Genomic DNA, 15264 nt, shown 5'->3' with positions numbered 1-15264 from the left:
TGAATTCACCTGGGGCCAATTTCATAGAGCTGCTTAGCAAAAAAAATTGCTTAAGCAAGAAAAAAGCTTGCTTGTTTTTCACATGTTACTGGCAAAACTTTCATGTCGTGACTGGTATTTAGCTTTTGTTTACTTAGCATAACAATTGAGTGGAGTCTTGGCCTGTAATCTGATTCTACTAAGCAAGGATTTTTCTGCTTAAGCAAAATTTTGTGCTTAAGCAGCTCTATGAAATTGGGCCCAAGTGTAACGCATGTATCACAAGTTGAACGACGAACTGCACCTATAACATGCAGTACTTGTTATACAGTATACCGTGGTACCAGATTTAAAGTGCCGCGCCACGTATGCAGTTCGTCTTTAACGTGATGTGATTCATGCTGGCATACCTTCATAGAACTGCTCAGCACAAAAATTTGCTTAGCATGAAATTTCCTCCTTGATAAAAACAGGATTACCAACCAAATTTGTTGCATTATTATTGCTTGTTACTGGTATTCAGCGGTTTTGCTCATCGCGAAAATCACGTGGAAATTTGGTTGGTAGCCTATAGGCGTGTTTTAATCAAGGCAAACATGATGTCATGCCAAACAAAATGTGCTTAGCAGCTCTATGAAATTGGGCCCTGTGATTTCAGAGCGGGGTGCTATGGAAAACCTGAAATCTAGTGTACAATTTTGGAACTTTGAAGGGCATTATTTCAAATACTTATCATGACGTAGTCACGAAATCTAGCATAAAAACGATGGTGTTCGTGTATGACCAGCCATACAAATTTCTGTGGATTTGATTTTTACACAAACATCTTTTTGTTTGCATCGGGTTCTCGAACCAAACGAATCGGATGCATTCTACATTGTTAACGAGCATTAGTATTGAAAATAAAAATAAGGCCTACTTGGCGGATATACAAAAATATGAACTTCTGCAGCCTCGGTTATTTCGGACTTTAATTTGGTGTGTTTAATTCAATCGTTTTTGTTAGTGTTAAATTGTTGTCATTTTGTTGTTTGTTGTTGCTTGTAGGTAAGCTGGTAGTTGCTGTTGTTGTTGTCGTTGTCGTTGATGATGATTATGATTATGATGACGATTTTGCTGCTCAGCTGTTGTTTTTATGCTGGGCCCATACAGCAATCTAAAAATTAAAGAGTTGAATCCACCAACACTTTCGAGAGTTCGGTGAGTGAAAACACTTTGAAATTGTTGAGTCCAGCATTGTGTCATAACTTATATATAAAATAACAAACCTGTGAAAATGTAGGCTCAATCGGTCATCGGAGTCGGGAGAAAATAACTGGAAAACCCTCAGCACGTTTCGCCGTGTTTATGATATGTGTTGAAAATGAATCCGTAATTCTCGATAAAGCATTTCATGGAATAATATTTCAAGAGAAGTCTTTCACCACTGTACCTTATGTAAACCCTGCAAGTTATTTGTAAATCTGTGAACTTCTATTTGTTTTTCTGTTCCGAAAGCATTTTTAAGTAAATAGTCAACAATTTAAGTTCCAGTTTAACGTTTAAAAAGCTGGTCCGCAACAATTCCAGGGAACTTTTTTGAGAAAAGGTTGAATTAAAGCCATTAGGCATATACACTTTCGGAACAGAAAATAACAGATTTACAAATAACTTACAGGGTTTACAGAAGGTAATGGTAAAAGACTTCTCTTGAAATATTATTCCATGAAATGCTTTACTTTTTGAGAAAACATTAAAACAATTATAAATTCTCGACAACGAGAATTACGGATTATAGTAAACACATGTCATGACACGGCGAAACGTGCGGAAACAAAGGTGGTTTTTCCAGTTATTTTCTCCCGACTCCGATAACCGATTGAGCCTAAATTTTCACAGGTTTGTTATTTTATATATAAGTTGTGATACACGAAGTGTGGGCTTTGGACAATACTGTTTACCGAAAGTGTCCAATGGCTTTAACGCTTTGCGTTGGATCAAAAATTGTAAATGCTAGATTTAACAAGTCTCCTGACGATGACTAGAGCAAGCTAGTCGAAACGTTGAGACCAATTCAGAACTGACTTCGCGGCAGTACAGTTAATTACGATCCTATAAGCAAAAGTAGTAGTCCAGTCTAATTTCTATACCATCCGCCCTGGAAATAGTTCAAAAAGCAGGACAGTTCTTTTCAGAACTGAGAAGTCTCCCGAACCTCCGATTATCTACTCCGATCCACGGCAGTAGAATAAAGCAAGACAGTTCCCTAAATAAGAACAAAATTACTCTACCTTGCAAGTAGATACACACATGGTGTTACCGCAAACCAAATATACATACATTTAACAAACAAAATGCTGGATCCACACTTTCACAGTGTTGTATCACCGAACTACTCCAAGTGTTGGGTTCGACTTTTTAGTTTTTAGAGTGAGGGAAGTCTGCAAAGGGCCGGTGAGTATTTTGAAAGCGCACGATATATAAACAATGTATTATTATCACAGAAGACAATCTTAGCCTAACGAACTGACCCTGTGCCATGTATAGTAGCCACAGGTTTGTGTGATCAAGTAAATGACGCCTTCTTCACGCCCTTTCTATTGCCATGCCCAAGGTTGAGAAAACACGAATGTACAAAAAAGATAGCCACAGTTTTGTTATGACACATTTACAAATTTTGTTACAATGGCAGTGGACACTAATGGTAATTGTCAAAGACTAGCCTTCACACAGTTGGTGTATCTCAACATATGGATAAAATAACAAACCTGTGAAAATTTGAGCTCAATCGGTCATCGAATTTGCAAAATAATAATGAAAGAAAAAATACCCTTGTCACACGAAGTTGTGTGCATTTAGATGGATGATTTCGAGACCTCAAGTTCTAAATCTGAGGTCTCGAAATCAAATTCGTGGAAAATTACTTCTCGAAAATTATGGCACTTCAGAGGGAGCCGTTCCTCACATACCATCAACCTCTCCCCATTACTCGTCACCAAGAAAGGTTTTATGTCAATAATTATTTTGAGTAATTACCAATAGTGTCCACTGCCTTTAAAAATTCGAGACATTTTGAACATCTTGAATTGAATGATTTGCTGGCTTACGGGACGGCCACCGTGCCAACCAGTGCCGTTTGTGTTTATCAATAGAAAGGTCCGTTGCAAGTTGCCAACCCCCTTATTCTAAATTGAGGGCCATAATTCTGTACCTCCATAGAACATTTTGTGTTAAAATAAAATAAAAATTCTTTGGTAAACGAAGACAAATGCGAACAACGACCCCCCCCCCCCAAAAAAAAAAAAAAAAAAAAAAGTCAACTGCCAAGCAATAGACGCGTTTATAAACTGACAATACAGTTATATTTTGATGCGGCACTCTACTTATGAATAATTGATTAATTGAATTAGACTGGTTTGACTAATCGGAAAACTGCGCTATACAGAGGCACGGACGAGACCGAAGTGTATACTCGGCAAAAAAGTAAACAAAAGTTGACGTCCCTAGCAACCGCATAGGGAGCGATCAATTTACTACACGGTACCGCCATTTTGAATCGATACGTTTTGTGTAGGAGCGCTCGCGGGAGGGCAACGGGTCTACCGAAGAGTTTAAAACTCACGAATTTCGTCTGGAAATTTTCAAATTTCCCATGGTAAATGCTGACGAACGAAAGCAGAAAATGTGTAGACACTACTGATTGCAGCAAGAAGTTGTGACAATCGTCTTATTCGGAAGAAAAATCGTTTTTCTTTTCGGACTAAAATTATACTCTTTCAAAATCCAAGATGGGAGACGTTGCCGATGCAAGATTCGAATTTATCTCAGATTACATTCTGAAAAGTTACAAACTGAAGCCGGACAAGTGGGCAAAATGTATTGGTGTAGAGGACAACAGGATTCTAATATTGGAATTCCTTGAAAAAGCAGACATTCCACAGCTAGTTTTCACTGTAAATGCAGCCGGTTTGATCACACCGTCCTCTGAATTTCCACAGTCGCTGAAGAACAACAAGGCAATATATTTTATTAAGAAGAGTAGGGAGGCCCTCGGTAAAGACAGCTTCAAGCAGAATGTTGTGTATGGAGATCTGTCATATTCACCATTGGAGCAGCTTTCTGCTCTTGTGGATGAGGTTTGTATTTTATTTGTCTTAAATTCAAAGTGAAATCATTTTAGTTTACACCATTTGTTTGGTTGACATGTTGGAATTGGACTTGGCCTAATTTATTTCTGATTGGATGGGACAGTGGGGGAATGTGGGACCAGAAAGGGTTTCCAAGTTTTCGTATCCTGCCATTCTTACTTTTTCAAAGAGTATTTAAATTAATTAACTTAACAAATTATTTGTTCCTTTTTTTGTAAAAATTAGTGAAAAAGCGTTGGCTATGGCAGGATACAGAAACTTTTTAAAAAGTTTAAAACTGAAAGTGAAAAGAATTGTAAAACAAAATTGCAAAATTTTTACTTAGAGATATTCTCTGATGTTGCCGTCGTTCCACACATTTAAAATATTTAATTACAAACCCCATGAAATTTACATTTCCATTTGCATTTCCCTTCCAATTTCTTCTTCAATGTTCTTCTTGTCCTCTTCAACAGGTTCTTGTACCCCTCTTGTCACATCCATGAAAAAAAATTTAAACAGCTTTAGGAAAAAATTAACGACCTCGCCACCAACTTCAGTGGTTTTTGAGTTAATTAACGGCGGATAAATTGGTGGTGACGTGCGGAAAATAATCCGTGATTTAACCTCCACAAAATTGCAATATTAGATAAATGTTTCTGATGCTGCCGCCTTTCCAAATATTTAATTTCTTTATCCTACATTTGCGTTTCCATTTCCCTTCTGTTGCTAACTGCTTCTTCAATGTACTTCTTGTCCTTTTCAACAGGTTCTTGTACCACTCTTGTCAAATCCGAGAAACCATGAGCAGTGGCCGTATGTTGTCTCTCAAGATGTCTTGAGACACGTTCACAATCTGAAGAGCAGTGTGTACGTAGTCGCTGGTCAGGTTAAGGGGAAAACTCTCCTCCCTCTTCCAGTCGGCTCAGAAAAAGTGGAGTACGCTGCAGAAGCAGAAGAAAAGTGAGCTCTTCGTCATTACAGTCTTACAGTTTTTCGTTGATTGTGGCTTGTAAATTGGGCCTAATACAAGCAAAACACCTCTCTTAATATTCATGCATGACGTCATAATTCTTTCCCAAAATGAGGCTAAAGGCGCATGTCGGTCACCACTTGCTGTGGCTGCGCCTATGGCCTTTGGGTTAGAATTATGACATACTCATGCATAAATATTAAGAGAGGCATACAGACTTTGCAAGTCTCGCGCATATATGAACTTTGAAACCTGTTAAACTTTTTTTTTTGCAACAGACCAGTGATTGTCAACAGGGCTCAATATTTACTTTGGACCACAGACCTTGGTCTTGTGGATTTCTCCCTTAAATTTGAGTCCTGCTAGCAGAATAAATTAGTAGTTTTTACCAATGTATTTAGCATGTAAGCTACATAAAGATGGTAGTGTTTTTTTTCTAAAATTTACAAACCCTCCCCTTTTCAACCTTTTCTCTTCAGAGATGACTCGTATGACAGGAGTCTCGTCCACTCTATCGAATCGGTCATCATTGATTGGACACATCAGATCCGAGATGTGCTCAAAAGGGACTCTGCTCAGCCCCTGCTGGAAGGTCTGAACCCAGGACCCCATGTAGAGATCCAATTCTGGAAGGCTAAATGTGAAAACTTGGAGTGCATCTTCCAACAGGTACAGTAAAGGCAGAGTCACACTGCAGCGATAACAAGAAGATAACGATCATGACGCATAGAGAACGCTCCACATGGAATTCGCACACGCTCATTCAACCAATGGAATGCGTTCTCTTTGCGTCGTTATCGTTCTTGTTATCGCTGCAGTGGGACCGGGCCTTGAGAGGCATTACCCTCAGATATGAACAGATAGGAAGTTCACGGGCAGTCTTCTTTGGATGAAATATTAAAGGAACATGTTGCCTTGGATCGGACGAGTTGGTCTTTAAAATGCATATGGTTGGAAAGATGTTTTAAAATCAGAATATAAAGATCCACGCGTGGTTTTCCTTTTACTGTGCGAACTAACACGGTCGGCCATTTATTTGACTCCCATAAATGGCCGACCGTGTTTGTCGACGAGGTAAAAGGAAACCCGTGCAATATCTAGGCATGTTTGTGTGGATCTATCATTGTATTCTACTTTCACAACATCTTTCTACCCATGCATTTTATAAGAAACAGTTACAAACGCTTTTCAAAGACCAACTCGACCGATCCAAGGCAACGTGTCCCTTTAAATTATCTCTCAGGCCTTCAGCCTGGTACTTTTCCTCTGGTATGAGGCACTTTTGTAAGGAAAGGCTCACTTTGTTTTGGAAATTTACATAGGACAATACAGCAGAAGCATAGGGCACCACAGCATTTGATGTGAATACATTTGAGAACTAATCTAAGACTAATACCAAGATTTGGGTGATGGGGGACATTTAATCAATCTTGGTCTGATATTTTTGTAATGAAAATCGTAGATGCAAATGCTGTTCATTGTGAATAGTTGTGTATATAATAAAGCATGTTCTTCTAATTTTGTTGGCAATATTTAACAATTTTTTTTAATGAATTCTCAAACTACAAAACAACGGGATACCTTTGATTGAAATTTGATCTTTTTCATCTTTGTATTCCCCATTTTTTTCCTTTGAAGTATAAGGGAGGATGTGTAGAGTAGATAGTGGTTGTTTTTTCGGTTGAATTTATTTTTTTCTTTGAGGTCTGTGCGGTCTCTTTTGAAACTTTCATTGTTTTGTTGTTGTTGATAATAATAATAATAACAACCGTATTTGATATTCTGACTATTTATTTTTATTGCTAAATAATGTTACCTTGTTTTAATTTGACAGCTTCGCGACCCAAAAGTGCGCAAAATGAAACAGCTCCTGGAGAGGACAGAGAGTAGCTACCTGCCATCTTTCAAGAATATTGAAAGGGACGTAGAAGCTGGTACGTAGAATAAAAGAGAGAAATAACACAACATAAAACTTTTCTGCTGTTTCATTGGAAAAGATGGTGCAAGTCTTATACATTTTCGAAATATAAAATTGTTTGCATTGTTTCTTTGAACAATTTTCCTTTCTTCAAACCATAGCACTCGAGGAGGCCCAAGACATCACCACCTACCTGAAGCCCCTGGCTAGTCACATCGAGGGCTTTGAGGAAGTGGATTTCAATGAGCTACTCCCTAAGCTTGGCCCTCTGATGCATGTAGTCTGCCTGATCTGGAGTAACTCCCAGTATTACAACACAGCACCAAGGATCATCGTGCTCCTACAGGAGATCTGTAATTCACTCATTGATCAGGTGAAAATGCAGGGCTTTAAATTTCATTGATATTGGTGGAAAATATTATTACATAGATATAGATGTTAAATTTGCATCGAGGATAGGGTTTTTTATTTCACAGAACTCGGGAGAGTACTGAGTATACATTGCTAACACACACCGGTGTATATGGGTAAAACAACAAATTTATTACAGATGTTATTTTTGCATAGGGTTTTTTAGAATATTACTTGCTCTTACCATTACACCGATGTGTATTAGGCACTGTATTTCGAAATTTTAATAAACTGCCTCTCCTTCAAAATTTTAACAAACTGCCTCTCTCCTTTGAATTTTCTTTACAAACTGCCTCTCTCCTTTAAATTCAGTGCCGCAATTTCCTGTCGCCCGATGAGATCTTCAAGATGGAGTGTGAAGAATCTCTGGAGAAAGTCAAAGGTGCCCTCATGGTGCTTCATGGGTTTAAGAACCTCTATTCCGAGCACCGTGACAAACTGAAGGACTACTTCAAGGATGGCAGAGAGCCCATCCTGTGGGAGTTTGCCTCCTCCATGGTGTTTGCCCGTATGGACAAGTTCATGGAGAGACTGGAAATACTGGAGGTAAGTCTGGATTGATGAAGTAAATCAAGTCTCACCTTGTTGGAAAAATGTAAAAGTTTACTACCCAGTTTACTACCATTTCAAACAAAATACCTTTATGTCCCCCACTCACACAATCGTTGCATCAGTAAACTTACGTTTGTGAAGCTTGACACGTTGTCTGAGATCATAGTACCGAGCTTGTTCAATAGACCGATCCATTAAGCTCGGCCCCATTGTGTATTAACCAATCACAATGCAACGAAGGTCCGACAAATAAGGTCCGACATGCATGCGCGCATGGCAGAGTTGTGCAGAAAGGCATTGGAGAGGCTCACGTGTTCTTGCTCACATGTGCGTCGTGGGCGGAGCCTAATGGATCTGTCTATTGTTTGCATAAGTGCAGAGTGTTACTCAGTCCTTCAGTGAATTTTGTTGTGCTTTCCCAGAAGGATTGGCTTTCTGTTGAGATCTTCGCCATGAATTTTTGATGTAAAATTTTGTTTTACATGTGATGCACTATGACTTCACAGATGGCAACATGTGTAGTGTAATATAAAAATGGTACCTCAAAAAAACATGCAATACAAGTCATAAAAGTTATCTCATTTTTTGTTTTTATTTGTTCTAGAAACTTTTTGAGACCACCGTTGAGTTCAGCAAGTTGGAGAAGACAGAGATGGGAGGCATGAAGGGAAGAATGCTGAGCGTTCAGGTAGAGAAGATCCATGAGGAGTTCCTAGAGTACGTCAAGGTCTTCTCGGAGAGAAGCTACGATGGATTGGACCCACAGTGCCAGGTAAGACGCCTCGGTCAAAAAAAAACATTCTAATTCAAAGTACCTAATCCAAAATTAGGTTGACGGGAATATGACTATGTGGCTTAGGAAGGGTAAAGGTCATTTCAGTGTCACGACTAGTGTTGGTTCAAGACGCTTCTGTTGTTTATTATCTTACTACTTAGGTTAATTTTCATCACTGATAGCTTCTCAAATAGAGGGCGCTATCAACCAGGAACTGCTATTCCCCCTGCTATTAATTGTTTTTTGTTTTTTTTATGACAGGAGTTCCTTGATGATTACAATGTCTTTGAGAAGCAAGTTTATGACTTAGATCGACGTCTTGGATCTCTGCTCTGCCAGGGATTTGATGACTGCTCTGGCCTCGAATCTATCTTTAAGGTAAGTCGGTTGCCCTAGCACATCTCCTTTGAGTATAAGGGCTACTTCGGCCACAGCTACATCTAGATCAGCGTGTCTGCCAGTGTTGAAGAGTAGGCAGACGTACGCGATCTAGCCGTAGCCTTAGTTGGACACGGCCTTATTTCGGACAATGCCTTACTTCTCTCCCATGTCAAATAAGCTTATAACAAACTAATCTTGTCGACTTGGAAAGCACTTCGTGATCAAGCCCCAGTGTATTGACCCAATTCACCTGACGTCATCATCAGAATAATCTTGGATGCGCCATTTGGTGGCCAATGTCACTGCGTTGTTCAGTGAAGTGTGCATTTTGGGCGACGCAGCGTTTGCACGTTAACCTAATGCCCACCAAAATGCCCACCAAAATGCCCACCAAAATGGTAAGCGTGGCACAGTCGCCGCGTGTGATGTGTGGCAACGGATCAATATAAGAAATAGTGTGTTCATACCATCCTCGGCACAATCTGAGATCATCAAAGAAACTACTGTTGAAGATTCCTAGATCTCAAACTTCATTGGGTGAAACAAGCAGAGAATTAAGAGCAAGGGTGCTGGACCCTTTGGATGCTTACTCCTTTTTTGACTGCGGACCCTTCTTTACTTTGTTATCTCAATCAGAGAATCTGACTTGTTTTGTCAACTCAGGAAGTGTTAAACAAACAGTTGTTCTATCCGATCTAATGCGCTGTGTTTATGATGTAGTGGTGCCCTATTAATGTTTGTATGTGTGTACTTCCACAGATGCTGGACTGCTATGGGCCGATGCTGGACCGTCCAGTTATCAAGGATGACTTTGAGCCAAAGTACCCCGTCCTCCTGTCCATGTTCAACTTCGACCTGGACAGGGCCAAGGAAATCTACGACATACAGATGGGCCAAATCGGCCAGAAGGACGGTCGGGCCCCACTCAACAAAAACATGCCCGAGGCGGCCGGGGCACTCAAATGGTCCATGGAGCTCCGCTCGAGACTAAGCAGCCCCATGGCTAGTTTTAAGCACATTGAACACCCGTAAGTAACTTTATTCACCCCCAATAATCTCTTTTGAACATTTGAATAATTATCATATGGAGATTTGTTTTTTATCAAGTCAACTTTCACATATAATTCAAGTCATTGTAGTCAGCTTTCACAGTAAAAGAAAACAAGTACTTTTCACTCTGACCTTGGCCCAATTTCATAGAGCAGCAAAACGGCTGATTTTGTTCTTGCTGTGAAATTTCATTTCATAAGCGCTGCTAACAGTAAGCATAGGAAAAGCCATGCTAAACTTCCGGCACTTACTGTTGGCGAACGAATGATAGTGGACTCGCCAGCTGTACACCAAAACCTTGAGCTAACCTGTGAAATATGCTTTCACTTAAGCATTTATCTGCTAGACTAAGCAGAAATTTTACCTACCGTCGAGCAGCTCTCTGAAATTGGCCCATGATAGTGAAACCACTTTATTTGGTTTCAAAGACTTCTGACAGTTACTCTTAATTTACCATTGCCAGATGGCAAGATGTAGACTTTGAACCTAGATACATCATAGGTGTATAGATTGCACTTTGTTTCATTGAAGCTACTCTCAGATCATCTCTGGCTCACAGGCATTGGCTCTGGCTCTGGCTAGATTACTCCATTCAAACTACACTTCTACAATGCCAGTAGCCGAAGTCTTAATATCTGTGATATCTTCTTCTACTACAGTCTTGCCATTCATACTGCACTGATCATCAACTGCATGCCTTTGCACTTGGAATGAATACTGTGAAAGGAACTGTACACCTTTGGCATATCACATAATTGTCCCCTTCATTAAGATAGTGAGAGGCTTGTTTCATTTGAATATCAATAGTCTATGCCTAAATGCTTGTACTGTACCCTTCCCCAACTCAAGTTTGCTCTTTCCCCTATCAGCATGATCAGCACGAATGATAATTTTGAGAAACAGTTTTCCAATATCCCCAAAATAATATTATAGAGTTCAAATCTCCTTTATACTGCAGAAAGTTCAGTAACAAATAAAACAAATCTGTCCATGTTCTGATGAACACATTTGGGAAACTCCCTGATTGTGGAAATTTGCAATCTCCCTGATTGCAAGGTACAAATATTGGTAGTTTTGAAAGTTGCCAATAGTTTCACACAAGTTTACTGAATGTTATCAAGAAAAACCTGCTAGAATGGGGAAGAAGCTTTTCCTGTTGGGCTTTTTAAATGAAGTACATCACACACCCAATATCTAATTTTGCTTAAAATGTAACCATTAAATACAAATTTTTAATTATTCAATTGATAATACAAGCCAACTAAACCTTGGTGTCACTAACCAACGGTGTACAGACCCTCTGATGTGCAATCCGACGTGAACTGCATGTTCTTAAACTATTTGAGTACCATCCCCCATACTATGTTTTTCTGATTTTCTGATTCTCACATTGCATCCAACCATTTTGCATGTCGCTTCTTTGATTGATATCTTGCGGTCCCCTCTCATCTTCTTTGAGCTGAGCAGAACTGGAGTCAAGAGGTAACGAAAGACGGACGGACATCCGCCATTAACCAAGCACTCCTTGGATTTAATTTTGTTCTTTTTGGATTTGTTTTGTGGTATTTTTTTATGTTGGGGTCCAAGCATTTTCCATTTCGGTGCTCAACCATGAATTTTAATTTCTCACCTGTAAAAGTTGCAAGTTGAAAATGGCACAATTGTGTTGTTGAGTGGCAGGATTTTGCCACAGGGAAAAATTATTTTAGAAATATGATTGCAACTGTGCAACATGCAAATTAAACAAAACAGCTAGCTATTTTATTCAGTGAAACCATCAATGCAAGAAAATCAGACTACTCAAATGGCTTATGTAGTGAAAATGCCATTATCGCACATTTGGGCTGCAGACTTGAGCAAGAAGTTATCAAAAAATTTCAGATTCAGAATTTTTAGGTACATGATTGAGGCACAAATGGTTCATTCATCAGGACCCTACCATCAGACTCCCAAGTTTATCCCCTTTTGAAGCGTTTATTATTCCTTGCTTGCTTGCTGTCTTTGCTTTTGGGTTTTTGTTTGCAGTCATTTGGTTGTTATTTGTTTGAATTCTTTTTTGCACAGTTTTGCATGTATTTCCTTGCTTTTTGCACGGTTTTATCCAGGTGAAGCTCTCCTTTAAAGGTGTATTACTGTTTATGCACATGCTCAGACTTTTCTATTTTTGCTTTGTATGAGTAACTTAAACTAAATTGGCACTTTCTTGTTTACCTTTCTTTGTTTTTAGTGCAGTGGGTTAAGGGGAGAATACCATGGTCATTCAGAAACACTTGGAAGTATTTTGCTGGTTGTGTTGGGTTATTTCTTGTTCATCATTTTGTGTTTACATTTTAAAGGCAGTGGATACTATTGGTAATTACTCAAAATAATTATTAGCATAAAACCTTTCTTGGTGACGAGTAATGGGGAGAGGTTGTTAGTATAAAACATTGTGAGAAACGGCTCCCTCTGAGGTGCCATAGTTTTCGAGAAAGAAGTAATTTTCCATGAATTTGATTTTGAGACCTCAGATTTAGAACTTGAGGTCTTGAAATCAACCATCTAAACCGATTGAGCTCAAATTTTCACAGGTTAGTTATTTTATGCATATGTTGAGATACACCAACTGTGAAGGCTAGTCTTTGACAATTACCAATAGTGTCCACTGTCTTTAATAATGAAGCAATGTGTTTAAGTCTTTTCTAAAGATTTTGTTTTCTTTCTTCAAGAGGGTTTGGGGGAAACTACCTGTTGGTCAAGGAAGGCTATTGGGGTTGTATGCTCAATGACATACTTTGTGCTGGGTGTTGGACCTGTGGATTTCTTTACAGATGTCTTTAAACATAACTATGGAAAGCTCATGATTTTAAGTTTTTATAAGTGTTTTTGTTTTGTTTTGTTGATTGGTTTTGTCTCTTGAGTCAACTGTTACATGCAACTATCTCGCCGCGTCATTTTTTTATATTTGGCCCGCTCATGTATTTTACCTGCAAAAGAGGCCTCAAGTCAAAGAGCAACTGATCCCCTCTCATTAAACTTTGATCTTGTGTTGTCTAACTGTGTGTAGCTTAGGGTGGCTGTGTAGAAAACATGATTCATTTTAAAAATGGAATTGCATCAAAATACTTTAAAAATGGAATTCCATCATAATACTTCGATTTTCACACACTTGTACTAATAATAATAATAATAATATCGAAGTCTTATATAGCGCACGTATCTACCAAACAAGGTACTCAAGACGCTGAGTATGTACAAACTTTCAGAAAGATAGGTTATTGCAGTGATAAATTTTGAGACCCAATTAGTTAGCACCTTATAAGGGTTTACAAGGTGCTACGGCCCATACAGCAGCCACAACCAGGACCACCGGGGCGAACCCCTACTCTTTTCGATAAGTGCACTGGGTCCTTTTACATGCGTTACACAACACATGGGACCATACTATGCATCCTACAAGCGCTAAAAAGTTGTTAACAAGCATGCACGCTAAGTAGTCACTTTTGGGAGCCAATCAGCACTGTTTTTCAGTACGTCCCTACCAGGGGTTAATGACAAGAGGCACACATTTGGTGCTCTGCCCATGGTTTCAATGCTGGGAAAATACCTTCAGACAGTGGTTGGGTTTGAATTTATGATCGACATTCATCTCAATGTATGTTTTCAAATGAAAGACCTTTGTGGACTAAACAGTAATGATGAACTGTAATAATGTATGCACCTAAAATTATAGAGATAAAATAACTGCACACTTCTTAATCCTCTTATTGGCAATGCATGTGAGGTGAAATGATTTCACAGTGTTCTGGTTCTTTGGTTTTTATATAACAACGGTTCATTTTTGTGTTATTGATATATTGTTGGTACTAATTTTTGCAGTATGTTTACAGAGCCCAAAAGGTCATTCTTTGGAAGCACTTTTCTATGATTACTTTATTGTCCTGTCTTTTAAATGAGATGGATAAAAAAAATTCACTAATTGTTTTCTAGTTAACAGGGTTGTTTGTTATCTTTTCAAACCTGTGTATTTTCTTTCTTCATTTTGAATGGTCTTTGTTATAAAGAGGCCATTTTAGTTGATGTTTTTTATGAAAGGCCTACAGAAATTTACCAAATTAAATGTGCATTCACTTAAACGTAGGGTCATAGATTGGTAAAGTGCAAAAATTAATGAACGTAAAAACTCACTTGGTGAGAAGCTGTTGATAGTTTCAACTATTTTTTAGAAAGGATTCCCTTAGAAGTCAGATTATTTTCACTTCAAAACTTTTGAATCTGAGAAATGATTCATGCATGAATTGATTCTCAGATTGCCGAGGGTTGGTGTCCGTTTGCAAATGCTGTACAGCCAAAGATGCAGTTGGTACCAGCTGTCACCTCGATAAATGTGGATGGATTCAAAGATAGTTGGAAAATATGGTGAAATTTTCGTCGCTGTTCTCTCAGGCAGTTTTGATACTATTCAACTGAAACTTTCACATAGTGACTTTTATGATCTTTTCTTATATCTTTCTTTATAATTTTGCCTATGAATCAGCATTACGATTACAAAAACCAATCTATGACCCCACCTTTCAGCTCACAAAGAGAAGTTTTTTGTAAACAATCGAAGATAGTGATGTTTGTAAGTTTATGTCTAATATTGCAGATGTCAGTGTTTCCCCTGCTCGTTCAAACATCATGAGCCCACCCCGCTAGATTTTTTGACCAACTGGCTCATATTTTTGGTCAATATCACCACCTCTCTGTGAAGATTCATCATAAAGAAAAATCTAGACCTGCACATTTTATGTCATGTACAAGCCTTATTTTTAGCATTTTTGTTTCAAGACCTGAAAATTTGTATGTGTAGATGGAGGCGTATATTGTGTGAGTTTACAGAATGCGTAAAGTTTGTAGCATATCCCGCTCAGTTCATTAGCCAGGGGCAATACTGGTGGATGTAATATTTTTGTGATGCTGTAATGTTTTTATGACCTCAAAAGTTCACTTTGCTAGATAGAATTAAGAATGATACAAGGGTAGTGCACCAAAATTGATTATTTTTTATTTACCTTTGTCTTAGGATCATCCAATCTGAAGAGGCCAATACGGTGTTTACTAAGTACGAAGAAATGATGGATCTGCTGAGCAAGTAAGT

General features: G+C 38.6%; 1 protein-coding gene across 2 annotated transcripts in view; it reads left to right on the top strand.

Annotated features, from left to right (window-relative positions):
* Positions 1 to 3522: 3522 nt before the first annotated feature.
* The window catches only part of LOC139944587 (dynein beta chain, ciliary), a 59591-nt gene continuing 47849 nt past the window's right edge, over positions 3523 to 15264 (top strand). The window contains exons 1-11 of one of the 2 annotated variants that reach the window (XM_071941638.1): positions 3523 to 4094; positions 4855 to 5048; positions 5538 to 5727; positions 6893 to 6992; positions 7138 to 7349; positions 7700 to 7933; positions 8544 to 8711; positions 8976 to 9092; positions 9855 to 10123; positions 11613 to 11627; positions 15190 to 15258. In XM_071941638.1, the coding sequence (XP_071797739.1) occupies positions 3747 to 4094; positions 4855 to 5048; positions 5538 to 5727; positions 6893 to 6992; positions 7138 to 7349; positions 7700 to 7933; positions 8544 to 8711; positions 8976 to 9092; positions 9855 to 10123; positions 11613 to 11627; positions 15190 to 15258 (1916 nt within the window). In that variant the 5' untranslated portion in view covers positions 3523 to 3746. The remainder of the gene's footprint in view (positions 4095 to 4854; positions 5049 to 5537; positions 5728 to 6892; positions 6993 to 7137; positions 7350 to 7699; positions 7934 to 8543; positions 8712 to 8975; positions 9093 to 9854; positions 10124 to 11612; positions 11628 to 15189; positions 15259 to 15264) is intronic. The other variant, XM_071941639.1, reaches the window with a different exon arrangement.

Source organism: Asterias amurensis, chromosome 11, assembly GCF_032118995.1.
Source record: "Asterias amurensis chromosome 11, ASM3211899v1".
NCBI lineage: Eukaryota > Metazoa > Echinodermata > Asteroidea > Forcipulatida > Asteriidae > Asterias > Asterias amurensis.
The sequence above is the reverse complement of the archived record's forward strand: the minus strand, read 5'-3'. Positions and strand labels throughout refer to the sequence as shown.